We start from the raw sequence: 26,869 nt of genomic DNA, 5'->3' as shown, positions 1-26,869 counted from the left end.
AGCTATCTGATTGTTGTGTAAGTAGAGACCAAAAAAAGTGGATTTAGATGGGAGGTACAGTGGGGAAGATCTTGGGGGAAAGGAAATCATGATCAGAATATATTTTGATAAATATATTATTTATTAAAAAACAGAAAAATGTTTTTTAATAAAAATGAAAGTAAGAAATACATACATATGTGCATCTATCCATGCAGAGTTAGTCTTCTCTGAACCAATACTGTGCCCTCTGTTTAATATTTGATGTCTTTGTCTTCATATTCTTATTTTAATATAGTTTTAATTTTGAAGAAACTATCCACTAAATAAGAAATGTGGTGTTTATTTACTAATTTAGTGACTGCATATCCTAAGCTGAATGAGAGAAGAAAAAAAAAACATTAAGGTGATCATTGACCACATGCACACAAAATAAAAAATGGTGAGTTAAGGGAAATTAAAAGTTGAAATAACTCCGGTCAGGATGAATATTTTCATTTCATTTAATGTTTTCTCCTGAAATTATTTTCAATGAGATTCACTTAAATCAATATGAATGGCACTGTAATTCTAATGTCTGAATTTAAACTCTTGCCTAATCCAGTTGCTTTATGTGAAGGAATGAAAATCACATTGTGTTTGAGGTTATTTTCCAAAGTACACAACTTAAGAGTCTGCTTCTTCATACTCCATTGAATGGTTATGAAGTGATCAACTTCTATGATTCATTTTAGTGAAGTGAATTATGCACTTATATATTTACCTCTGTTTTAAAATATTAGAATAATTAAGACATTCCTGCACAAGAGGCAGCAATAATCTCTACAAACAAAATTTTCATCTACTTTTATATGCTCCGTTAGAAATCACTATATTTTTAGATGTAGACCATTCAGCACCTACAAACTCAAACTCTGTCACATGTAAAATAAATATTATAAACAGAACCATATACTTACCAAAAATAAAGCCAAAGTAAAACAAACCAACAAAACATTGCTTTGCAATTTTTAATTCTGTTGGAATAAATGAGTTGTTTGGTAGTACCCTGATGATTAATATCAGGGTACTAAGAGAGCATTCATGCTGCATTAAGAAGAAAAAATAAAAACATTTCTTCTTGGAGTAATTTAAACAAGAGTGAGTTCCGATTTGAATTCTCTTTCTACTCCTGGTGTCTTCCTCCTTTTGTCTGTCTCTTGTGTGAATCTGAATTTTTCTCTGACTGCAGAGTGTCTTGTGACTCTGTCCTGTGGGTCTGTTTGTGTGACTGTCTCTGTCTCTAACAAAAGGTGTTAGCTTTTCTGAGCAGCATAGACAGCACCTAATGGAGAAGTAATGAAGGCTATTTTTCAGAAATCTTCAACAGAATTGTACAAGAGATTAAGGCATTGGCGTCAACATACCCCAGCTGATCAGATAACAAACAGTACCATGAACATTATTGTTTCTCAAACAATATTCAAATTATGGTGGGCATTCATTTTAGAAGATTGTTTTCTATATCTGTATTTGTTGCTGTCAGCAAACAATAACGATACAAACGCATTGCTCCAGTTGGAGGCGGCATGGAAGAGTACATAACTTAAGATAGCAGCTACGCGTTATCTTAGGTTGGACAAGTTGATTCCACGGGAAATCCAAGACAAGTAAGGTTGATTATTTCATTGTTCTCTTAAAAGAAAATGACACAAGCAGGCTGAGCACACAGTAGGAGAGCAGTCTTAAATCTTCAGTAACGTCAATGTATATGCTAAACTTTGTGAGGTCTAGCAAGAACTCCTGTCTCTTAGAATGTATGAGATATGTTTTATCATAATGCTTTGCCACAAAGAACTCTCTCAAGAGATCAAATAGTAAATAATGTGTAGTGCAACACAAGCAATGTATAATAGCAATAGTTTTTACATCTAAGTCAAAGAATACAGTGTTTGGTACTTTTGAAACACTTGGATAATTTTGTCTTAGATATTAGTGGAACTTTGGAGACAAAAAATGTTTATCTTTCGCTTTATTTACTTTTAATTTTTAAAATTTATTTTGTTTATTATAAAAATTGCAACAAAAAACATCATGCAATGACACAAAAATGTAAAACAAAACTAGATCAGAACTAAGACAATGGCTTGAACCTGTGAAATGCAAATCATTTATGTATAGATCATTGGGATTTTTCAAAATAGGTTGGGGCTTGTCCATGCTAAATATGTTGATAAAATTTCATTATGTCTTCTGTAGGTCCAATTTATTCACAAAACTGTTTACATAATCAGAAATTCCGAAAACAGAAAGGGCAGAAATATTTGCATGGTGATCTGAAACTATGTCAAACCCTGACAAACACCAACACTGTCAACACTTCCCACCTCTTGTCATAAAGTGCAGTTGTCGTGGCCACAACTATTTGGTTTCTAAATGATCTTCATTTATACAATAACATTGTGCTCCTCTAAACAAAAAAAAAAGGTCCAATTTGAGCATTTCACTACAAAGAAACGCAGTTTTATGATTTTCCTACATCATACAGTTTATGTGGATTTATTTCCATATTTCTCAAATAACAAGTTTCAGAGCATTATGTGTGGCACTAACTAACCTCTAGATTTTTATAAGCTAAAATCTTGAATGTATGAAAGCTCTCCTTCAGACTGCAAAGGCATTGACTGAATAATTTCATAGTCCAGACCTGCTTGTATTTCTATTTTCCCAATCTAAAGTGCTAAGCAGTTATCAACCATTACAGTAGCCTATAGAATGCTAGTTTTCTCAACTGAAAACAAGAAAAGTCCATTTTTCCCCCATATGTGCCGCTTCCAGTGGCAGCTTCCAATGCTAAACAGTGATCGATCACTATAGCAGCATACAGGATGCTATTTTTCTCAATTAAAAACATGAAAACGCTATTTTCCCCCCATGTGTACTCTTTCCAGTGGCAGCCTCAAAGGTTCAATGAGCACACAGGTATTTCAGGCTACCTGAGCACACAGCAGGTCTAAATTGGAATATCTGCTTGTGGCCTACTGATGCCACCTAAAAGCTGAAAGATTACATGCTGGGACTTGGGTCATTTTACTGTGTATGTTGAGAATCTTTCTGGAATGTCATTATGGCTCAGGGTAACATTTTAAGGAATCATTAATAAATATGCAGTGAATGACAGAAGCAAAGGAACAATATGAACCAACCCAACACAGGCAGTTTTAATAAAGCATCAGAAGTATTAAGTCTCTCATCAGATTTCCTTAATAAAATGCCCTTAAACAACCATAGGTCTGGATATAAATTTGAATTTCTGTGTAGAAATAGACACAGCCTATCGTGGCTATAAAGGTTTCCTTCTAAACTGAGGCCTAAGATGATTCTCCTTTTCATGGCATTATTCAGTCCATTCTGTTCCCTTAAGATTGCTGCAGAAACCTTAAATGCTTGATTTAACTACGTTACTTGCAAACACATATTAAAGAGAACATCTTACAGGCTTTTCTTCCTTAGGGCTATGGAAATTTTAGTAGTGTAAATAAGCATTTTCTATGAAATGGCTTAAGGAATGCTTGTGCCTACACAAACGCAAACAATTGCTGAAATAATATCATGCACGCCCATGTAAACACCTTGCTTGAAAAACTCGAGTTAATGCCTTTATACTGTTTTAACATAGTAATCTACGTTAAATCACATTTGGAATGAAGTTACTGCATTGATCTTGCACAACAAATACTGTATGAACATTGTTAAACCACACCCTTAGATAGCCTTCTTTGAAAATATCTACATGTTACCCTTACAATACTGAAGAATATGTTGGGTTTATTTAGAAGAGTGTGCAAATAAACTGAGTAAGTTATTACTGATGCTTTGTTCTATTTTTAAAGAGGCACTGTTTCATATTCTCTAGAATACGTATTGTCATATTATGTTTTATAGTAGCCAACAAAATGTGTTGCTGAGAACATGAGAAGAAGAGTTCTTTATTTTTAAGCCAATTTCAGAAGTAGTCATTCTTTAGACAACTGAAAGAAAGAAAACATAGGACAGACAAAGTGAAAAAAAAATGGGAATTTGGCATAGAGCTCAGTGGTAGAGCACCTGCCTGCATGCTCAGGTCTGGGTTCCATGCCCAGCACCATTTTTTAAAAAGCAGTGAACTATTCCAAATTGATGTGATATCTCATAAAAATTCATAAATGTCAAGGTAATGAGACCGTTTAAATGGCAGAATATAGGATTCAAAGGAAAGAGAAGCAGCCATTAGAACCATCTAGAGTGAAAGAACACTTGCATGCTTATATACTAGGGAATGGACCATAAACACTGCTACATGATGTAAAACATTACAGTAGGGAAAAGTTGCCTAAACCGTGCTTTAGCTGATGCTGAGGGGAAAATTTATAAATTTGAATAAATGCCCCTTGACTAAGCAGCTTCAAAACCATTGCTAGAAAATCAAAAGACATCATTGTTTTAATTTGTTCATTCATTTTTTTTAAATATTGCACACCATCTAGCCAACTTTCAGTTGCTCATTTAAAGAGGAGCAGACGCTTGGCAATGCCAATATGAATTTTCCAAATATGGATTGGGAGAGAGTGTGAATGATTCTAGTTATTTTTATGTGACAGTAACTTTACAGTTGGAGAGGATGCTGGCCATGCAGGATGACATCTGAAGTTGGTAGTACTCTGAAAACTGTCAACAAACAGTGAGTGTCAAGAGAATGAGATTGACTGTCTATGCGTACATTACGTTTCTTTTATTTCAAGGACTTCTGCCTGATGCGTGTTTGTAACATGAGAAAAGTCCAGGACTATAGAATATATGTCAGGTAGACAACAAAAAACCACACACATCAATTATTGGGGCATCAGTTATTACTTAATAGAATTGCCCTGGCATTTAATTCCCATTTCATTTCAATCTCTGCTACAAGGATAGACAGAAGACCATCACTATTATTCTAAATTCAACTGAAGGTTGCCATTCTTAAAAATATCTTTTAAAGTATATTTCAAAAACTCATAATTTTTATAATTTTACAATCATTAAACAGCCCATGTTGCTTGAGACCGGTGTGTTGATTCAACTTTGAGATTTTGAGCTGCAGGAATATAACTGGATTTTTGAAATGTTGGCTAATGTGTGTATCAAGGCTCTTATTCCTTGGAACTGGTTTCCAGAAGTTCTTGAAGATTTTTTTTTTAAATAAAAATGGTAGGGCTGGAGAGATGGCTCAGAGGTTAAGAGCACTGACTGTTCATCCAGAGGTCCTGAGTTCAATTCCCAGCAACCACATGGTGGCTCACAGCCATCTATAATGAGATCTGGCGCCCTCTTCTGGCCTGCAGGCATACATAGACGAAATGTTGTATACATATTAAATAAATAAATCTTTAAAAAAAAATAAAAAAAATGGTAAATTCACAATCTCAAAATTCACCATGCCAGGAAAGTGATAACAATTTTGTCTTTCTACACAGGAATTTGAAATTTAAATTAAGATGTTTAACATAGGCTATAATTATATAATTTATGAAATAAAATTTTAAATCATACATAAATTTGAGTCTAGACTTAAACTGCTATATGCTGTCTTAGATGCCCTCCAATACTCTCAAAGTGTCTGTCAAATGTCTTGTACTTTTAATCTTTTCTCAAAAAAAAATGTAAAAAAAAATGTGAGCATAAAAGAATAACATGCTTACTAACTTAAATTTAAAAAAAAAACTCTTTTGCTTTTCATTGCCTGCTATCTATGCTTTATGGAGAGTAATTGTGTCTTTAAAGGGGGAAAACACAATCGATAAGGTGTCACATATTCAAGATTTCATGTTCTGATATATTGAAATCCCTTAAATAGGTATCCCGAGGTCTGTCTCATGTTTTCATTTCTCTTTACTTCACTGAAAGTCATTTTCCAGGGTATCTCAATGTCTATCATATCAAGAATTTATTTGAACTCAATGAAAATATATGTTGTGTGTGAATATTTATTGTTTTATTTTATTTACTTATTTATAAAAATTTCCACTTTCTAAATATTGATATTTTTTACAAGTGCACAATGATTTGAAATTAGGTCCCTATTTGTAATTGATAAACTCTGTGTTCAAAGCTGGCTGTTGAAATTATTCAGGAACTAGCTCATCTTTTCCTAGTCAAATTTTGGATGAAAATATTCTAAAGTACATCAAACAAGGATTACAATGGGACTCTTAAGTAAAGGGGACATTGTGGAAGCAGCAGTTTGAACAAATATCCATTCTCTATCAGAATTCTGTGTCTTGAGTCGGGAAAAGCATTTTCCTGCAAGACTCTGTGAATCAAACAACAGAGAACCACTTATGTTTTCCTTTCATCAGCTCCTCATCCACTATTTTTCTTGAGAATGCAGTCAGGGAAGGTCGTAGAATACTTCCTCTGAAAAGAAAACCACTAAACAGGAAAACATTAATCATAACAATTTCCTGGAAAAATTGTTTGCTGTGCCCAAAGTCTGTTTGAATATTGACAGTGTTTCAGAGAAAGACGATGAAACAATTCACTATGATAGCAGAAATATGGCTTCATAGGAAACAGGGATACATTTAATTAAATTTCATAGTGTGTGTGTCTTTATGCTTCTTCTTATAGTCCATTTCACTGGCTCAAACTTGTGAGTCAATCTTTCTCAAATTACTTTACTACCAAAATTTACAAACTGGATGTGAAGACTATATTGTATTTACAAAGAACTTGGCACTTACAGAATAAGTTATTGACTTTTTAAAATCTAGCCCGGGGCACCCATGGTTTAGGCAAATGTGGAAGCCAGATGCCTTATGCATTATGCTACATTAACATGAATAAGGTTTTCCAGCAGGTAGATGCCACAGTGCTGTCCCTGTTGCTGAAAGCCAATACCTCCCATTTCTAATCCGTGGGGTAGAAGTGGGGAAGTCCTTAGTCCAGAGAAAGTAAAGGCTGCCTGTTTTCCTCTTCGCTTTTATCCATGCGCTTCAGGGCTGTGGGGTCCACCACTGATTGTGATCTGGAAAGAATAAAGCCAGGGGCAAGGAGTTAGCACCCAGAATTAACCGCAAGGCACCATCTCCCATCTATCCACCACTGCTTCTCTAAGGGCCGTGAAGTCTCATCGAGGGATTTATGAACTGTGGATACCGCACATTTAGAGTATGGCATCAAAGTCAGCAAACAATTTTCTCTGGCTTCCTGAGTTGTGAGCAGCAAGAGGTTCTGAGCACAAAATAATAGGAGTAATATTGTCCTGACAGCTGAGCAAGAGGATTCTCTCTAATACACTGAAATTTTCTAGAACAAGAAATATTTTCTAATAAAAAATTTCCATCTGGAAAAAGAAATAGGTAGGTGCTTTTTGATGATGATTTCAACATCAGTAAGAGCCTGAATTCCTGCCTTAAAATAATCTATAAAACAACTCCAAGATAACTATAACTCATTTCTTTATCATTCATCTCTCATTTTTAATTATTACATCACCACCCAAACAAAAATAAACCAGAATTGGAATGAAATTATGTTAAGTTTCCACTAGAAATTCCAAATAAAATAAAGCATATATTTGAACGTTTAAAGATGTTTAAAATAAAAGTGCTTATTTGGGAAGGAAGATTCTATAAATAAGGAAGCACACAATTTCAAAACCCCCATATGTAAATTCTTTTGACAGCAAGGTGGAATTCTATACCCGTTCATCATTAGGAAACTGCATGAGAATGGGAAGAAGAGAGAACAATGACACATGCTAATATTGTGGCAGGAAGATGCCATTTCAACAGCTAAGGCTTTAAGAAGGAGCTGCCCTTTTAGAGCCCTCACTGGTAATGAATTCTTCCACACTGATGCACTCCAGCCAATTGCCTTTTGCAGTAGCAATGTGCCTCTTAGCAGACTTCATTAAATCCCGAAAAGGAAAACTCTCAGCTAAATTACAATTGCACATGCTAATAAAAAGAATGCAATGGAACTAATTATATTTTCAAGAAGCACAAGATTCACCAACAAATGCTCCATTTATTTAAATAAACAATCCTATTTCAGGAAAGAAAATGAAGTTTTTGTCAAGTGGGGAGGTGGTCTGTTTCTTAGATACATTTTCTTTTCTCTAAATATTAAATAGGCACCAGATCTTGCAAAACAGACCAGTTAAACTTTCCTGTGTTTCTCTGTATGTTTTCATGAGAAAGGGACAATGAACAAAGAGGAGAAAGGAGGAAAAGAAGACAGAGAAAACAGGGGAGAGGCAGAGTAGAGGATCACAGGATAAGATGCATAGTAAGACTTTGATGTCTCAATTTATAATGAATTTTCATACAAAATATGGATATTAAGCATTCAAATTGAAAAGCAACAAGAAAAATTGAAAATTATTTAGGAAAACACAAAATATCATAAAACTACATCTACTATTTAGACTCTGAACTCTCTTAATTGTCTCCAATAGGTAAAATCCAAAGCTGTGTTTACCATAATATTCTCTTAAAATACACTCCCAGACACGCACATACATTATTTTCAGTTTAAATGGAATCTGACATTTTATTAATATAAAATATATTGTCTGAATTGGAATTCTATTGCTACTTTATTTTCTCAGGCATTACAGTGTTGGTGGGTAAACGTTGGCTCCATTTGCACAGCAATTTCACAAGAGAAAAGAAAACTACACTCAAAAAGATAATTAATGTTATCTTTGGCATTTAGCTGCCCCAGTTGTACTATGACTTAGTCTGGGGTTTATTCTTACTCTCTTCTGTGAGAGAAGGCGTGTAATTCTTTTTATGAGAGAATTGTGTACAATCGCAATTATTCCTAAGTATTTTATTCCAGCCATGATGTAGGAAACTGTCTACCATTAACATGAAAATGAGGAAGTCAAACTCAGTGTCCCTTCCCCCGGGATTTCCCAGTTGATCTGGAGCATATATCCACCCACATACACATACACATACACCTACACAAGTACCTAAACCCATACACATATTATATACACAATCATATACAACACAAAAACAAAGTAAAATTTGTCAGTAATCAGCAATTATGCAGCTATAATGGGATGCAATAAAATCTTTCAGACCTAGACTTCAGAAACAAGTATTTCAACTCCAGTTGCTTATATAGCTAATTTGCTTACCTTTTAACACAGGAAAGCTATGAAAAGCTCTAAGATTATATTCTTTTATATGTAAAATCATGGGAGAACCTCTATATTAGCATAGTAAAGATAAAATATAATAACGCATACCTAAACCTCACACACATGACAAACAGAAAGGGTTAAGGAAGTAGCTCACAGAATATGATTATCTGGTCACTGAAATTAGAACTGGAATTCACTCTCCTTCTTGTCTCTTACTCTTCTAATCAATAAAATTGGACAAGTACTATCTTGTCAGTTAATTGCAAGAAGCAAGAGTATGAATTTCTGCAAGTTATAAAATACAGACTAACACGTAGTAGGAAGTGTTCATACCTTTCAGCAAAATGATTATCTGCAGCCAAACAGCTGTTCAGGCCATATGAATTCACGGTGGTTGTGGCTGCAAGCACAAAACCTACATAACAATAGGCCAGGCAAAGTCTCTGCATGGATGAGCTGTAGGAGTTGGGGTTGGAGCAACTCATGCAGTCCCATCACTCACTGAGATACTATTGACAACTGATGACTTATAAAGGAGGGAGAGTCTATTTTCTTTAGGAATATCATCCCTGAGAGATTACTTATGATTCGACAAAACTATAGTATTAATCTTGCTGCATGTTCTCAGGTACTAGCCTAGGGCCCATAGGTGCAAGATACAAAACATTCCCAGCACTAAAGACAGACATGCTCTAGTAAACTTTGCATCTTCTCAGCTGATCCTGTTCTTCTCTTCCCAACAAATTCACACAGCAAGACAACCCCGATAGGAGTGCAAAACCTTCAAATGCTACAAGCACACACTAACAAACAAGAACCTCTAAAGTTCTAATCATCTCACATCAGAAGCAAAATACACAAACTGGGATGGTGGATGAGCTAGAAAGCCTGCTTGTCATGGAAGAAAATGCCCCAGTGAATTGGAGTAAAGAAACAGAATCCAAACTGACTTCAAATTAGGGCTACACAGCTTATCTAACAAGGAGAAGTTACTCTATCCAAAGCACGTTCCTGTGACAAGACTAAATACTGAGCATACAGTTAGGGGGTCATGGGCTAATAGTGGATTCTTCATTTTAAGGTGCTCATTGGGAGCCAGCAATGTGTTTTGATTTCTTTCATAGCAACGACTGGTAACCAGAATAGAAGCTAACAAGGGCAAGACACGTAGACACCACTAGTCACAGTAGATACAGCTGTTGCCTATTAGTTATGAATACTGACCTTAGGCAGCCGTTGAAAGACAGAAAACAACTCACTCTTTCACTCAGCTGGCCTCTAGTGGGCCACCATGGGAGAAGACTTCCTCCAGGAACAAGGAATTCAGAGAACAGAACAAATCCAGCCACCATTGTCTCCACAAAGTTTACACTATACTGATGTAGGTGGGCCTTCTGTTATGTGTTATTTTCATTGGTTAATAAAGAGACTGCCTTGGCCCTCTGATAGGACAGAAAATTAGGTAGGCGGAGTAAACAGAACAGAATGCTGCGAAGAGGGCAATGAGGCAGACGCCATGGAGCCAGCTACCAGGTCAGACATGCTGAATCTTTCCCGGTAAGCCACCACCTTGTGGTGCTACACAGATTATTAGAAATAGGTTAATCAAGATGTGAGAGTTAACCAGTAACTAACTCTCTAGAGATAATGGGCCAGGAAGTGTTTAAATGAATACAATTTGTATGCTGTTATTTCCAGGACAAAGCTAGCAGTGCGGGAGCCATGTGGGACGAAAAGCAGACCTGCCCACAGCTCCTCGCTACACTATACAGTAAATATCAAACTAGCCCGTCATTGCATTGCTAAATGATAGGAAGAAGAATTTTGAAAGAACAGTGATTGATATGGAATGGCTGGCAGGAGTAGCACATAAAAATGGTTAAGACTGGGTGGTTGAAAAAGGGAGCAGAGACCCTTTTGAGGAGGTCCTGTGATGGGTACCAGCCATTTCAATATACATGGAAAACAAACTCGAGCCAGAGATGTCAAGTAAAGGGACTAATTGGAGAAGTTGACGAGCAGAGAGAAGGCTACTGCATCTGAAGGTAGGGGAGGAAGTTGCTGTCATAATCCAGTAGAGAAATACAGCAGGCACAGATGATACAGGGGCTTAAAGTGTTGTTATTCGTGATACAATTATCAGTCACTTGAAATTTAAATGGGAGTTGTGTAATGGTTAAATTACATTTTAAAAAGAATGTTTTTATCTCCATGCAGATTATAAACAAGCGAAGGGGAATGAAGTAACAATGGAATTTAAGAATGCAACTGGAAAATTCTTGGGAAGGGAAAAGACAAACTGTGAGCAACAGAGATGACGCTGGACTGAAGAGAGAAATGCACTTATGGGATGTGATGGGATTGTGTGAGCAAAACTGTCACAGAAGGAAAAATAAAGGGAACGGGCGTTGTATATAGTAGAAACTTTAAAAAGCTCACTTCCAGAGAGGCCACTACTATCATAAAAGGGTGGACTAGCTTTTTGTCAACAATCTGAAAGTCTCCAGATGAACTCTGTTCAACACACACATGGAATGGGAAAAGCACTGAGAACACAATTTTTTAACAAGTTTTCTGTGAGAACTAAAAGGTGGAACATTAAGAGCCATTTTATGATAAATAAGTAATAAGTGTTAGAATATAATAACAATTGTTAGTAGAATTAATTTTGTTAGGTGACAATTATCCAGAGACAATTACTTTTTCAGGATTTTTGTTTTAGGAACCCTTTTAGAGTTGGAGAAACACTGTGTAAATACACACACATACCCATTTAATTACACACATACAGACTTTGAAGGCAACTCAGTACTAAAGAGAATCCTCAGCAACCTATCAACAATCACTTCAGGAGGTTAATGAACCCTCAGGTTTGCTGATAATTACTGTATAAGGCTGCCAAGTGAAGGGAGCTAAAAAAAACCTAACGTCAGCTTAAAATCAGATTTGCTAACAAGTAAGGAAATGATAGGTAGCAGGGGAAAATTCCCCAGTCCTTTCCTTTTACTTCCAGGAGGTATACAGCTGCCGGTAGTGAGCAAACATCATTTACAAACATCGTGCACAAAGACATGTACATGTTCATACACACATGAGATAGAGAGACAAAGACACACAGAGACAGAAAAGGGGATAGGACAAGGGAAAATTAAAGGAAGGAAAAAGAAGACTCATTCTTTAGGATCATGTTTGATCCTAAATCAATCAATGCTTTCACCAAAGAACCATGAAACCTCCATGAAAAAAGATGCAAAATAGGGTTTGGCATGAAAAGTGAAACATCTGCATCTTCCTAGAGGTAGCAGAGCACCACCTATTTCTGTCGATAGTGATTAGACTTGTGTGATCTGTTAGCCTCGTTAAGCTGCACTCTGCTGGGGCCTGGGGAATCCTGAGAATCAAAGTCATATTGTTTGCTACAGGATTCGGAGGCAGAGCCAATTATGCAAGCATGCATCTGCAATTTTCCCACCCACTAACTGAAAGAAACATCATAAAGCATTGTGAGTCAAAACAGGAAAAGGGACTGTAACACAGTAATGAACCTTATGATGATTAAACCTGTAAGGATATAGTGGTTGGCAGAGTCTTTAGACAAAGACTGGAGAGATTGAACAGGTAACGTATGTGTGTGTGTGTGTGTGTGTGTGTGTGTGTGTGTGTGTGTGTGTGTGTGTTGTATGTGTCTACATGACCCATAAAACTTTTTTTCCTAAGTGATCAAGTGGACTTTATGTACTTAGAAAAAGTCATTGTCACAGCAAGACTTTAAAATTCTATTAGTAAGGAAATAAGACACACACAAGAAAATGAGGAAGTCAAACTCAGTGTCCCTTCTCCCGGGAGCTTTACCGGCTGCCCAGTCGATCTGGAGCGTACCTCTTCATTGATTTGGGGGAGAGCTCCTTCTCTACTTCCTTCACAGGCATGCTGTAGGAGTCCACGTTGTACTCGCTATCATCATCATACTCATGGTCTAGCAGGGTTCGGGCCCACGTCCCCATGTCATATGGGGGCAACATTCCTCCAAACTCAGAAGGCAGGATCTCAGGATGGATGAGTTGGTGTAGACTGTTCAGGTTGTTACCGTGCAAGAATATCTATAAATGCAAGATGACATATGTAAAGGAATCACATAGAGAAAACTAAATACCACACAAAGGCTGGTGGGAAGGGGAGAGGCTAGAGAAGCAAACATAAGAAGAAGACACATAAGACACATAAGAAACATGTGTCTCTGACAACATGTAAGTCTCTTCTCTACTCAATGAAGTAGACAAGACTGTACCGTTATACAACATTTCGTATAAAATTCCTGAAGAGCAAGAATAGTTAGTTTCTAGAAGGTCAGACAGCTACTTGGATAAAGACCTAGAATTACACGTTTGGTTTTCTGCTTATTTGTGAGAACTATGAGCAGAGTAGTCTAAGCTCACCCTCACCTTTGTTTTAGCTGTGCCAACCTGGTGATATACGGAATGGTGCTATTCAAACAACTTTTTCTCATGAAGGATTCTTCAATTTCAGAACTGTCCAAGTTATCCAGACCAAAAGCTGCCTCCATATCCATTTCTCATTATTGTCAATGAAAATGAAAATACTATAACTACTCTACTGTAGCCTTATAATTTGAAGCATCTGCTGTAAGGAAAAGTTGATTAGCAACCTCATAAGTAATGCTGGCCGAAGCCCGCATCCCAAAGGACACATGTTCTGCATTATTGACAAAATCCTCTGTCCTAGAGATTTTCATATTTATTGTCCAAGTGAAAATAGAACATGTAATTGAAAGGGCAACATCATAAGTATACTTAAATTATTGGTATTATTGTCTACATGGAGTTTTTTATAATCTAAAAATGAATTCAAGTACAGTTTCAATTACTTGCTACCTCCATCAGTTGCTAACCTTTCTACATTTTTATTAAGAATCATTTAAATTATTTTACTTTAAATGTTTTCAACAATACAAATATTAGAACATTGTTCATTCACATGTTGATATAACAAACCTTTGAATAAAATAAGATTTTATCAGTGAATAAAAACTTATTTTCATTAGTTAATAGCCAATTTGCATCACTATTAATAAGCCTTTTAAAAGAGACATGACACACTGAGGTTTCAAAATATAGACAAAGCAAGCTAGAAACTGAGCTGAATGCTTCCTACCTGTTGACTAGTTTTCGTAATTTCAGAAGGTTCTGTGTATGCTTTCCTTAGCGTTTTTTGACATGACACAGAGCCAAATTGACTTCTAATGATTTATGTTTATATCCATATACAAATGTGTATGTTTTTGCCCTAAACAAGACATTTTATTCAACTACACTAAGGTTTGGGGAACGTTGTGGAAAAGAGGACAAAAAGATTGGAATAGCCAGAGAAATAATTTCTTCTGGACATTGCACAATCAACGCACTCATAATCTCTTACTGCTACAACTACATTGCAATAGGTACAGGCCTGCCAACAGCCAATAATGGATGCTCACAAGGCTCTCCCATTTCTTCCTGAATTATTTGAAAGTGATAGGGTCTGGGACAAGTATCAATATCTTCTGCAATTCTGTGTCCACTTATGAGATAATAAGGCTGCAGGGGATAACTCCAAACCCATGGTCACAAAGAATGCCCTAGTTTAACTCAGTGAATAGAGAGACGAGGCTGTGGGTAATGGGGTGAAAATGGAGAAAAGAAGATGGGTGACAATAACCAGAATATACTGTATACACATATATGTCATATATATATATATACATATATATAGTTTATGTTTATGTGCATAAACATGTGAAATTGTGCAAAATTAGATTTTAAAAAGTTAAAAAAGTGTGTTACTCTCAAGACTTCCTTTATAATCATGTTTTCATCGTCAGCTATGGACCCTCCATTCCCATCCGAGAACAAAAGATTTTTAAATTATAACTTGCCTTTACTTCATTTTCATTCTATCATCACTAAATTATAAATTGATCAAAAAGCATCACTAATAGCCTGTTGATGAAGGCTGCTTGTTTGTTCCCAGCAGCCCAGACCCTAATTAATCACACAGAAACTGTATTAATTAAAACACTTCTTGACCTATTAGCTTATGATTATTTCTAGCTAGCTCTTGCATCTTAAATTAACCCTTTTCTATTATTTTATATTTTACTATGAGGCTTGTGGTTTACTGTCCCAGCACGCAGCCATCATCCTCTTTTGGCGGCTACATGGCATCTCTTTGACCCTGCGTACTTTCTCTATATATCTTATCCATCTTGGCTATATCTGTTAAGTCATTGGCTGAAAGCAGCTTTTTTATTAACCAATGGCAATAAAACATATTCATTGCATACAGAGGGTAATCTCAATCTCACATCACCATCCCATGCAGATTTCTGTAATATTTATTTTGAAAGTACAGTTTATAGGTAACTTAATTTCACATTTTGTGTTCAAGATGAATAGGTTAACTAGCACATTCATATTTGTTCTCTGTATCTTTAGAATCCACACTTGTAAATATATAGGAAAAAATATCTTTAACAACAGGCAAATTTTAAGAAATTGCAATTATCAATCCACTATTAATTTTAACAAATTATGGAAGATTAGAAACAGGTGTCAGCCAAACATTGGCCACTGTACAGAATAATCAGATTCTTTAATAAGCAATTGCAGTGTTGGAAGACGCCAGCTCCACCACCCATAAACCAGGTTAATTGAAAATATAACATCTTTCCACTGCAACTTAAGACCACACAGCCTGCGTGTGTGTGTGTGTGTGTGTGTGTGTGTGTGTGCGCGCGCACGCGCGTGCATGCTCACATGCATATGCATGCATATACGTGTATATGTATATATTTATGTATGCATGCATGCATGTATGATGTATGGAACACACACATGTATAACAATATTCTTCAGTTAAAATTATTTCTCCTAAAAAAAAATATCTAAGTTTCTAAACCCTTGTTATACCCACTTTCTAACTTTGAAAACATCAGATGTGTTTCTTCATAACAGAACCCTCCATCGAGTCATGAAGGAAGGTGTTGTGGTTAAAAACAACCCTTAGAGCAGTAAATTCTGCAATTCTCTGCTGCCTCCTCCCTCAGCATCACTTTCAGCATTGGCCTTGATTCAACTCTTACTGAGGAAATAGGGCACTCAGCTGCAATCCACCCACCAGCATCTGTGCCCATGTGTTCTGCCTCACCACTTGAATAGAGACAGCATAATCCCCACAAAGACTAACCATTACACGAGCAAAACAAGATCTATTCTCTTTTCTCAACCCAGTTTTATTTCCCAACAATTACACTTGTTTTTCCCATATTAAAACATCAATCTCTCTTTCCCATCTATGGAGGGAAAAAAAAAAGCTTGCTGTCTTCAATACCTTGCAAACAGATGCATAAAAACTCTCTTGGCTCTTTGATTCTTATCTTAGCTTCAATTCTTTATTAACAGCAGAACTCACAAGGGAAATTGTTTTTATGCATTGTTCAAATACTCTCCTCTAACATTTTATAAGCCCAGCCCATTTCTACTCACTCTCTTAACAGTACATGGTATCACCTTTTGTTCATATCGCTCTCTCTGATGAATTCAATGTCCAATTTTCATCTCATTTATACACAACCCTTAGCAAAACTACATTCTTCTTTAATCTCCTTTGCTGATGATTCTAATTTTTTTAAGACAGAGTCTCACTATATAGCCTGGTTGATCGGGAATCCATTATGCTCATTATGTATACCAGTCTGTCCATGAACTCACAGAGATCCACTTTCCATGGCCTCTCAAGTGCTGGAGTTAAAGGCATGTACTATCATGCCCATGAAGACTCTACTTTTAAACCAGACATTATTATTAAATTACCATCGTTGTTGATTTTTGTTCAATCTGCAGATTTATATTAACTATACTCTAAAAACCAACATCTTGAATCCAGACTTATGCTAGAACCCTTTATTTGATCCCTCTCTCTCTCTGTCTCTCTCTCTCTCTCTCTCCCCTTGAAATTTTCACTTCAGTGTTCAATTCTTGAATTCAAAAGGTACAAACTAAATTCAAAAATATTACCCCCAAACTGTTTCTCCTTATTCATAGCATCAGTAAAGATTTGGTTATCTTTCCCGTATCTCAGACCAATAAAAATGAATCATATTTCACTTATTACATCACCCAAGTTGTCAAAAAATTCTTTTTTTTTTGATGATACCACTCAGAGTAGCTATAAACCCACTACTAAAATCACCTTTCATTATGTTCTACCACAGCTCAGATCTCCTGGGTCATCCTGCTGCCACTCTTCTTCAGAATGCTCTTGAGATGGCAGCCAGAATGGCCATGACAACACATACACCAGATTGCATCATTCTGCTCACAGTCCATCACTGACTACTCTATTGCCTGCAATAAGCAAACCCTCTATGGCCCCATATTCCCTACAAGATCTACTCATTTTAATCCATCTCCTACTGCTGCCTTAGACTATTTGTTGTGCATTTTTCTTTCTTGAATATTTCTGCCTCAACATATATATGAACTCCTGTGGTCTGCAGAAATCATGCAGTGACATTTCAGCTGATAGAGCAGAAGATTAACCCACAGGAATGAATGCATTCTGAGGGAAATAAACCCAGTTAGCAAGTGCCGGGCCTACCACTTTTGCATATTGACTAATTTTCATAATGGATCTCTTGTGACGCCATAAGCACTTTTCCGTGGTGCAAAATTCAGCAGAGTATGGATTATTAGGCACAATTCTTTTCCATGTACTGGTATATTTGGTCATCCCCCCACCCTTTGTGAGACCTTCAGTGGAAAATTTAGTCACACAGTCAGTAACCTTGGTTCCCACAGTCTCATCTCCACTTTGTTCCCTGAGAAACGTTAGAAGCCACCTCTCTGTGACTATCTTCCATTCGTCAGGATATGTAGTCAAAAAACAACTCTTTCATATAGATCACATTTGGGATCTTCAAAGATAAAGGGGCATCCAAGTTCAGAAAACTGCCTTTGTTTTACATGTGTATATAAACTGGATAAGGGGACAATAGCAAGAAAAGAATAAAGAAACTGATGCAGAAAAGTAGAGTGGAGAATTCCTTTCACTCTCAGATCTAAGTCCTGTGTTTGTTGTGAGTCTTCTTCTGAGCCCGGAAGGGGACAGTGAGGCTGGCACCCAGAGGTCCTTGATAAGGAGCCGGAGCCACTATTCTCTCTCTCTTTTTTTTTTTTTTTTGGTAATTTTATTAAATTATAAAAGTTTCCATTTCCGCCCCTACGGAGCCACTATTCTGTAGTCATTGTTTATAAATACTCTTGGTGTGAAGCCCTTCAATGGTGAACACTTTTAACTCTCTGTTTCTGCCCACAGGTAAACAAGTATCAACATTTTCTGCATCATGTGTTTTAAACAACAACATTCACCTGCTAACATAACACTTAATTTACTTAGAGTTGAGATATATATATATATATATACAGCTTTTAAAATTTACAAATCATCACACTACCATTTCTTAAAACCCATAGTTTATTAAATCCTAAAAAGATACTCCTTCAGAACTTTCAGTGTAAAGTGATCTTCTGATTGGGCATCAGGAATGCATCACGACTGCTCAACAGGAAAAATGTTTGCTCTTGGAGATTTTCTTTTTCTTTTTACTTTTTGTCTTGAATGGCTCTATGTTAAGAATATCTACTAAAGTTTTATCATTGGCTTCTTTTCTTTTTTGTTTTGTTTTGCTCTTTTGATATGAAAGATGTCTGATCTTTATGGGTTCCTTTGCATCACAAAACTAAGAATTACCCTGAAAACTGTTTATGTTGTTTTCTAATTCATTTTTCTGTGCCATTTATGCCACCAAATAAACTACATCAGGTGACTGGAAAGAGAAATGGAAAAAGTGACATCAACCTGAGAATCAGTAAAGTTTAGAATTCAGAGCCCACTGTGTTGAGGACAGGCAAAAACTCTGTGCTAGTTGATGGAGAACCCTTGTCTACCTTTATTCACAGGGTGACAAAACCATAAGCAGAGATTTGTTCAAGGTCAAAGTGGGGTGATGATTTAAACCTGAGCCCCTGCTTTCCAGAGTCAGCAGCAATGTTTTATTTGACTGGCAACATAGGAGCAAAACAGGGGGAAAAAAAATAGAAAAACTTAACTCCAGGAATTATCACGACACTGAACCATGAGAACATTAGGCATTGGTTATGATGGATGGAAAGAAGCTTGGTATGAAAATTCAAGGCATCGATGAAAATATGAGAAGGGAATTCATAATAGTAAACAGAGAAATCTTCACCACTCTTTTATGGTGGCATTTAACTTAATTTAAGAAAATGAAGTCATAGCCATTTCTTGTACCCCTGGTTCTGTAGAGGAAGGCTCCCAATGCTCCTTAAGTTTTTCAGAGCATGTATTTATAATGTCAGTAATATGAGGTACTTGAATAATGACTGGGTAACACTTTAATGCCAGTAAGAATAAAATACCTTTGTCACATAAGTTTATTATATAAGTAAAAATTAAAGGAATTTAACCTTTAATTATTGTACATGAAAATCTTCAAGTCATGTAACTTTTATTAAAATTGTGGAGTTCCAAAGTGATCATAACAAAATCAGGAGCAAGATGAGGCTGCCCACTCTCTCAATGTCAAAACAACATAGTACTCGAAATTTTAGCTAGAGCAATAGGACAACAAAAGGAGATAAAAGGGACACAAATTGGAAGAGAAGAAGTCAAACTTCCACTCTTTGTATACTATATGATAGTATACATAAGTGACTCCAAACATTCTACCAGGGCACTACTATAGCTAACAAACACTGTCAGTTATGTGGCAAGATACAAGATTAACTCAAAAAAATTAGTAGCCTTCCTATATACACATAATAAATAGGTTGAGAAAGATATCAGAGAAATATCATCTTTTGCAATAGCCACAAATAACATAAAATATCTTGAGGTACTCTAACAAAACAAATGAAAGACCTATATGACAAGAAATTTAAGTCTTTTAAGGAAAAAAAATGAAGAGGATATCAAAAAATGGAAATATCTCCCATGCTCTTGGATAGGTAGGATCAACATAGCAAAGATACCACCCTTATCAAAACTAATCTACAGAGTCAATGCAATGCCCATCAAAATCCCAATGCAGTTCCTCACAGACCTCAAAACAATACTCATCTTCATATGGAAAAATAAAAAACCCAGGATAATCAAAACAATCCTGTACAATAAAGGAAATTCTGGAGGCATTACCATCTCTGTCTACAAGCTCTACTATAGAAATATAGTAATAAAACAGCTTGGTGTTGGCATAAAAACAGATATAGGATCAATGGAATCATAATGAAGACCCTGATATTTATTCACATATGAATACCTGATTTTGACAAATAGCCCAAAAGTGCACAATGGAAAAAAGAAAACATCTTAAACAAATGGTGCTGGCATAACTGGATGTCAACATGTAGAAAAGTAAATTGATTAATATTTATTACCATGCATAAAACTCAAGTCCATATGGATCAACGACTTCAACATAAATCCAGTCACACTGAACTTGACAGAAGAGAAAGTGGAAAATAGTCTTGAATACATGGGCACAGGAGACTACTTCCTAAATATGACACCAGTAGCACAGACACTGAAAGCAACCATTAATAAACAGGATGTCCTGAAACTGAAAAACTTTTGTAAAGCAAAGGGCAAGGTCAATAAGACAAAATGGCAACCTACAGAAGAGGAAAAGATATTTACCAACCCCACATGACAGAGGGATGAACTCCAAAATACATAAAGAACTCAAGAGACTAGACATCAAAATACCAAATAAACCAATTTTTAAAATTGAGTACAGATCTAAACAGAGAATTCTCAACATAAGAATATCAAATGGCTGAAAGACATTTAAGGAATTGCTCAACATCCTTAACCATCAGAGAATTGCAAATAAAAATGAGTCTGACATACCATCTTAAACCTATTTAGAATGACTAAGATCATATACTGATGACAGCTTATGCTAGAGAGTATGTGAAGTAAGATGAACATTCCTCCATTGCTGGTGGAAGTACAAACTTGTATAGTCACTTTGGAAAACAGTATGGTGGTTTCTACAAAAAATTGGTAATCAATCCACCTCAAGATCCAGCAATGACACCCTTGGGCATCTACTCAAAGGATGTACAATCATACAACAAAGACATTTGATCAACTATATTTATAACAGTACTATTTATAGTAGGCAGAACCTGGAAATAATCTAGATGCCCCTCAACCAACAAATGGATAAAGAAAATGTGGTACATTTACATAATGGAATATTACTCAGCAGTGAAAAAAATGACATCTTGAAATTTGCAGGCAAATGTATGGTACTAGATCAAACCATTCTGAGTGAGGTGTGAGGCAACCCAGATCCAGAGAGACAAGCATGATGTGTACTCACTCAAAAGTGGATATTTGACATAAAATAAAGGATAACCAAGCTATAAGCCACAACCCCAGAGAAGCTAGGTAAAAAAGGAGGACCCTAAGAAGAACACATTTGGAGGGCCTAATAAAGGGGAAATAGTTAAAATTTTCTGGAAAATCTGGAATGGGGAAAGGTTAAAAGGGAAGGCATGTGAACATAAGGGATCAAGTAGGCTGAGCTGGGCGAGAGACAGAAAGGGACAGCAGTGAAAGACCTATCTTGATAGAGGGAGCCATTATGGGGTAGAGAGAAACCTGGTGCTAGGGAAATTCCCAGGAACCCACAAGGATGACCCCAGCTAAGATTCCTAGCTATAGTGGAGGCGGTACCTGAACAAGCCTTCCTTTATAATCAGATTACTAACTACCCAAATTGTCATCACAAAACCTACATCCAGTGACTAATGGAAGTAGATGCAGTGACCAACAGCCAAACACTGGACTGAACTCCTGGAGTTTAGTTGAAGAGAAGGAGGAGGGATTATCTGAGCAAGGGAGATCAAGATCGTCATGAGGAATATCACAGAGTCAGTTGACCCAAGCTAGTGGGAGCTCACCAACTCTGGAATGACAGCTGGGGAATCTTCATGGGACCGACCTAAGCCTTCTGAATGTGGATGACGATTATGCAGCTTGATCGGTACCAGGATTTATCCCGGCTGCGTGAACTACCTTTTTGGAGCCCATTCCCAATGATGGAATATCTTGCTCAGCCTTACATGGGGTCGGGGTGGTGGGGTTTGTTCCTTCCTCAACTTGGTATGCTAGACTTCCCAAGTGAAGCTCTACACCCTCAGAGGAGTGGATGGGGAACAAGAAGTGGGAAGGTGGGGGTGAGAGGGAGAAGAGGAAGGATGAGGAAGTAGGGTTGGTATGCAAAAAAAAAAAATGTAGAATTCAGTTGCCTTGCTTCCATCTGGCTAGCAATGCCTTCAAGAAAGCAGGATCATGTGACAATAAGACTGGTTGAACATCAAAGCATTTGCAATGCTAGTCAAGACCACATAAGATAGAATGAACCAAATTTCCTTCTAACTTGTCCGCATAGTTCATTCTCCAGATTTTCTGCTCTCTTTGCTTTTGTTAAATATCTTAGACGCATACACACCTAAGGCTTGTCTTTGTTACTCCCCTCTGTGGAATTTTCCAAATAAGCCTCAACCTCTAGCTCCTTTATCTACTAACAGCAATATATAGTAGATTTGTTTAACCTCCTAAGTCTCATTCTCAACATATAAAAAGAAAAAAAAAATACTTTCTCTAAAGCATTGTAAGTATTAAATGAAACACACATAATGCCCTGAGAACAGCATGGGGCAGGAGGGAACAAACATAAGTGGGATTTGTGCTAAAATCCCCAGCAGATGTTTTGAATAACCTGATTACCACTTCATGGAGCACAACTTGAAGGTGCATTTGTGAACCACTTCATTATATTTTTAAACACTCCAAAATATGCATGATTTCATGCTTAGCAGTAGAAACAACTCTTAGTATAAATTACAGTTGTTTGCAGAGTTCTTCCTCCTGAACTACTGGAATATTTTTAACAAATTCATACACAGTCAACCCTCTGTTCACTAATGCTTGATGTGAACACATAATTACTGAGCTTTCATGCTTAGAATGAGGACTTTGCAGTACTGGAAGACACTAAGGGCTTAATCACTGAGATTCACAACGCTATTGTCATTCGCATAGGTTTAGAAGTAAGTATATTTCTGAGTGTCACTAATCATTGGATGGTGACGAGGACACAGAGGTAAACAGAACTGGATGCTTTGAGGTTATTTACTGGCTCTACAACTTCCCAACTGCATCTGTGGGGAAGCAAGCTGCTTATCCATCCTCAGACTTCCTTTTTCAGCTCGGAAATAGGAGACCATGTTTACTAAATTTACTTTTCAGAGTTCAGCATAAAATCAGTAATCAGAGGCTGGCAAAGAAGAGCTAGGAATAGGTTGGTCTGTGGGTACAAGTTATTCAAGCTCTGGTGGATAAGAAAAATATGTATGATGACTCTTGATAATTATAGTCACTGTCCAGTTTTTTAAGCTACAATATTTGGAATGTTTTCATCACAAAGAAGCATTAATTTTTAAAGAAGATACATGTTTATCTTTCTCTGAACTGCTCAAAATGTATATATGTTTAAATAAATAAATAAATAGCTGAACAATACTTTAAATATTCCTTACAGAGCTCTAAATGAAAAAAATGAAATAGCGTACAGTTAAACATATTTAAAAATTCTATGTTCAGTCAACATGCCTCAGTTTATCACGTACTGTGGTGCTAGCACTAAATATTTTCATTCATGTATATTTATTACCATCCTTGTATGATAAAACTCAATCTTGAGGAAAATCATATAACATGCTATTTAGAAAAATATTAAAACTTCAACACATCAGCAATGTTATCGAAACCTCTGATAAGATCATGCCTGTCACTACACAGATATATCAGATTCTACAAGATTTATTTATTTCAGTAAATATTGTGAAATAGTAACACTCATTTGTCAATAAATAAAATAATATCTTGTGTCTAGAGCTTTCACAAAATTAATTGTGCCCACAATAGTGGAATAACATAGCATAGTTTTCTGTGGTTCATAGTGAGACTGTGATATGAATAAAGGTACTAATACAATTTATTATTATTATTGGTGAAATAGTAGAAAAGCTCATTTTCAAATATCCTGTTCATGAAGCACTGTTGAGAATTTAGAAAGCTTATGAGCTCTCTAAAATTCTGCCCATGTCTTCTATGCAGAATATTAACATGATAAGATTGAAGAAATTCTAGCAAGGCTGACATTAAGCAGTTGAAATGTGCCTCATAACTCATTGAATGTGGGTGGGAACAGACATCAACTTTTAAAACAAAAAAGCAAAGGTACCCTTTTCCGAGTCTTCTCCTTCAGGAAAGGCCGGATCACAGTGTACAGGGCATGGATATACCAAGGTTGGTTGACGAAATGAATTCCTCCAAATCTTGCGGGGAAGCTGTCCTGGAGCAACATAAAGGTAGAGAAATCAATACAGACTCATCTACACTGAAATAGCCCAGGAAATATTGCATGTTGCTTCATTGTGTGAATACTTTACGTTAAAGAAAAAGGAGCAAGCATTGTTACAGAGAGAATCTCTGAAGAAAGTCCAACAGTATGTAATCAAGTGAATCCTTCTCAAGAACAGGTTAGTGAAAGGAACTTCAACATCTTTCAGACTGATATTTAAGTCTGCTTACTTCTAACAGTTGACACCATAGCAGAAGCACAATAAACAGACAGATTAGAAAAAAGTGTCAAATACCAGATTCAGGTAGAATAGTTGTTTTATTTGAATTATTTATATAGATAATAAGATATATTTAAGTTCAAGTATTTTATTCACTTTAGTAACCATTTGTAATGGGAGTGATACCTTATATAAAAATGCAAAAAATGATGCTTGCTGCCAAGTCTCAAGATCTAAGTTCAATCCCTGGGATCCATATGGTGGAAGCAGAAAATCTGCAGGTTGTCCTCTGACCTCCAAATGTGCACTCTGGTGAATACACCTACCCCTGACCACACAATAAATAAATAAATCAAAAAGAGACTCAGTGGATGTGATTAAGGACATTTGATAGCCTGAGTTCAAACCTGGGGTCTACATCATAGGAAGGAAGGAGGGAAGGAAGGAAGGAAGATGTTCTCTGACCTCCACACATAACTTGTGCTCCTCTGCATGCCAAAATTTAAAAATTAAATTAAAATATAAACTAAGATACATTAAAACATACCTTATTCTCTTCGCATCATTTCTAGGCTTTATTATAAATATCTGCCTTTCCTTACTTCAACGAGTAAAATGGAATCATGCTTAAGTAAGACGAAAACCCACAGTTGTGGCACAGGAAACTTCAGGATACATTCAGTGGGTTAAATGAGCACCAAGAATGCTCCGAGTTCACTCCAGTGGAGAAAGGAGGAACTCAGTTACAACCTACTTCCTCGTCACCAAAACATACCTGGGTAAGTTCAAGACCAGAGTGATGAAGCAAGTCTGCTCTGCCTATCTGTGGGTAGGGATATGCTTCTATGACTCAGTTCCTAGCATAATGCGATAGCCAAACCACACGACTCACAACCTTGACACCTGGTTGAATATGCTGAGGACTCTCCTCCAAAAGCTCTGACACTTCTCTCTTCCAGTTTGTCAAAGCCACAAGAACGAGCGTCATTGGCCCTCATAAACACACAAAATCTAAGGAGTTAGTTAAACTCCTCTAACTAAGCTTGCCTTTCAAGTAGCACCATAAGCAATTGGAATATTCTTCTGCAGAACATGAATAGGAACGAATAAAAGATAAGGGTCATAGGGAAGATAAATCTAATGTATTATTTTATTTACATGTGCTTTTGAATAAGATTTTCTGATCCAAAGCATGTGCCATTGTAAGAAAAGGGCTGTTCTTAATTGGGATACTTTATAAGTATGTAAACTTGAGTATGTATGAGTGTGTGTGTGTGTGTGTGTGTGTGTGTGTGTGTGTGTGTGTTTGGCGTGTGTGCATATACAATTGTATATATATATGTGTGTGTGTATGTATGTATATGTATATTCACATAGCATCGTTTCTGACATTCAGCACATTTGTGGGTGGCTACACATGCTTAGTGTCACTGTAATCCAATGTAACCCATGAATACTATGACTATAGTATGGTATATGGTAATTAAATTATCTTCTCTCATTCATGCATGTCATTTTTCAGATCTTTTGTATGTTTGCCCTGGCCCACACTGCAGCACTCAAGACATCTTTCACGTGCACATTCAAGGGTGTAGTAACACATTTTTCTCAGCATTGCTGCTTCCCAGAGCAAATGCTACTCAAGTTTACAAAACCAACAAGAGTGACTGAATCAATTTACACTCCTCCGTCCCCTTGTACTGCATGCCAATTCCATTTAGTTTGCATAGCTGGTATATTACCACCTTCAAATTTTATGAATCTACTAGAAATAAAATGAATTTTCACACAAACTTTACTTGCTAGATTCTTGGTCTCTGTACATATTTGTTATTTTCATCATTAGTAATAAAAGTTGTGAGCACAAAATTACATTTTGTGTTCTTGAGAGTGTGAATTGTATGCTCTCTACGGATTTTTCTATGGCATCCTGTTTATGATTAACTCAACCTTGGCTAACAGTAATTATCAAGCATATAGAAGAAACTGATTTCTCTAC

General features: G+C 36.4%; 1 protein-coding gene across 2 annotated transcripts in view; it reads right to left on the bottom strand.

Moving 5' to 3' along the window:
* Positions 1-1,973: 1,973 nt before the first annotated feature.
* Positions 1,974-26,869, bottom strand: part of Clvs2 (clavesin 2) — an 81,691-nt gene continuing 56,795 nt past the window's right edge. For both annotated transcript variants that reach the window (XM_048425432.3, XM_085690023.2), the window contains exons 4-6: positions 24,531-24,641; positions 13,016-13,236; positions 1,974-7,003 (exon numbers count right to left, since the gene is read on the bottom strand). In XM_048425432.3, coding sequence (XP_048281389.1) covers positions 6,916-7,003; positions 13,016-13,236; positions 24,531-24,641 — 420 coding nt within the window. In that variant the 3' untranslated portion in view covers positions 1,974-6,915. The remainder of the gene's footprint in view (positions 7,004-13,015; positions 13,237-24,530; positions 24,642-26,869) is intronic.

This window comes from Myodes glareolus, chromosome 1 (genome assembly GCF_982192425.1).
Source record: "Myodes glareolus chromosome 1, mMyoGla1.1, whole genome shotgun sequence".
Taxonomy (NCBI): domain Eukaryota; kingdom Metazoa; phylum Chordata; class Mammalia; order Rodentia; family Cricetidae; genus Myodes; species Myodes glareolus.
This window is presented reverse-complemented; position numbering and strand designations above follow the sequence as displayed.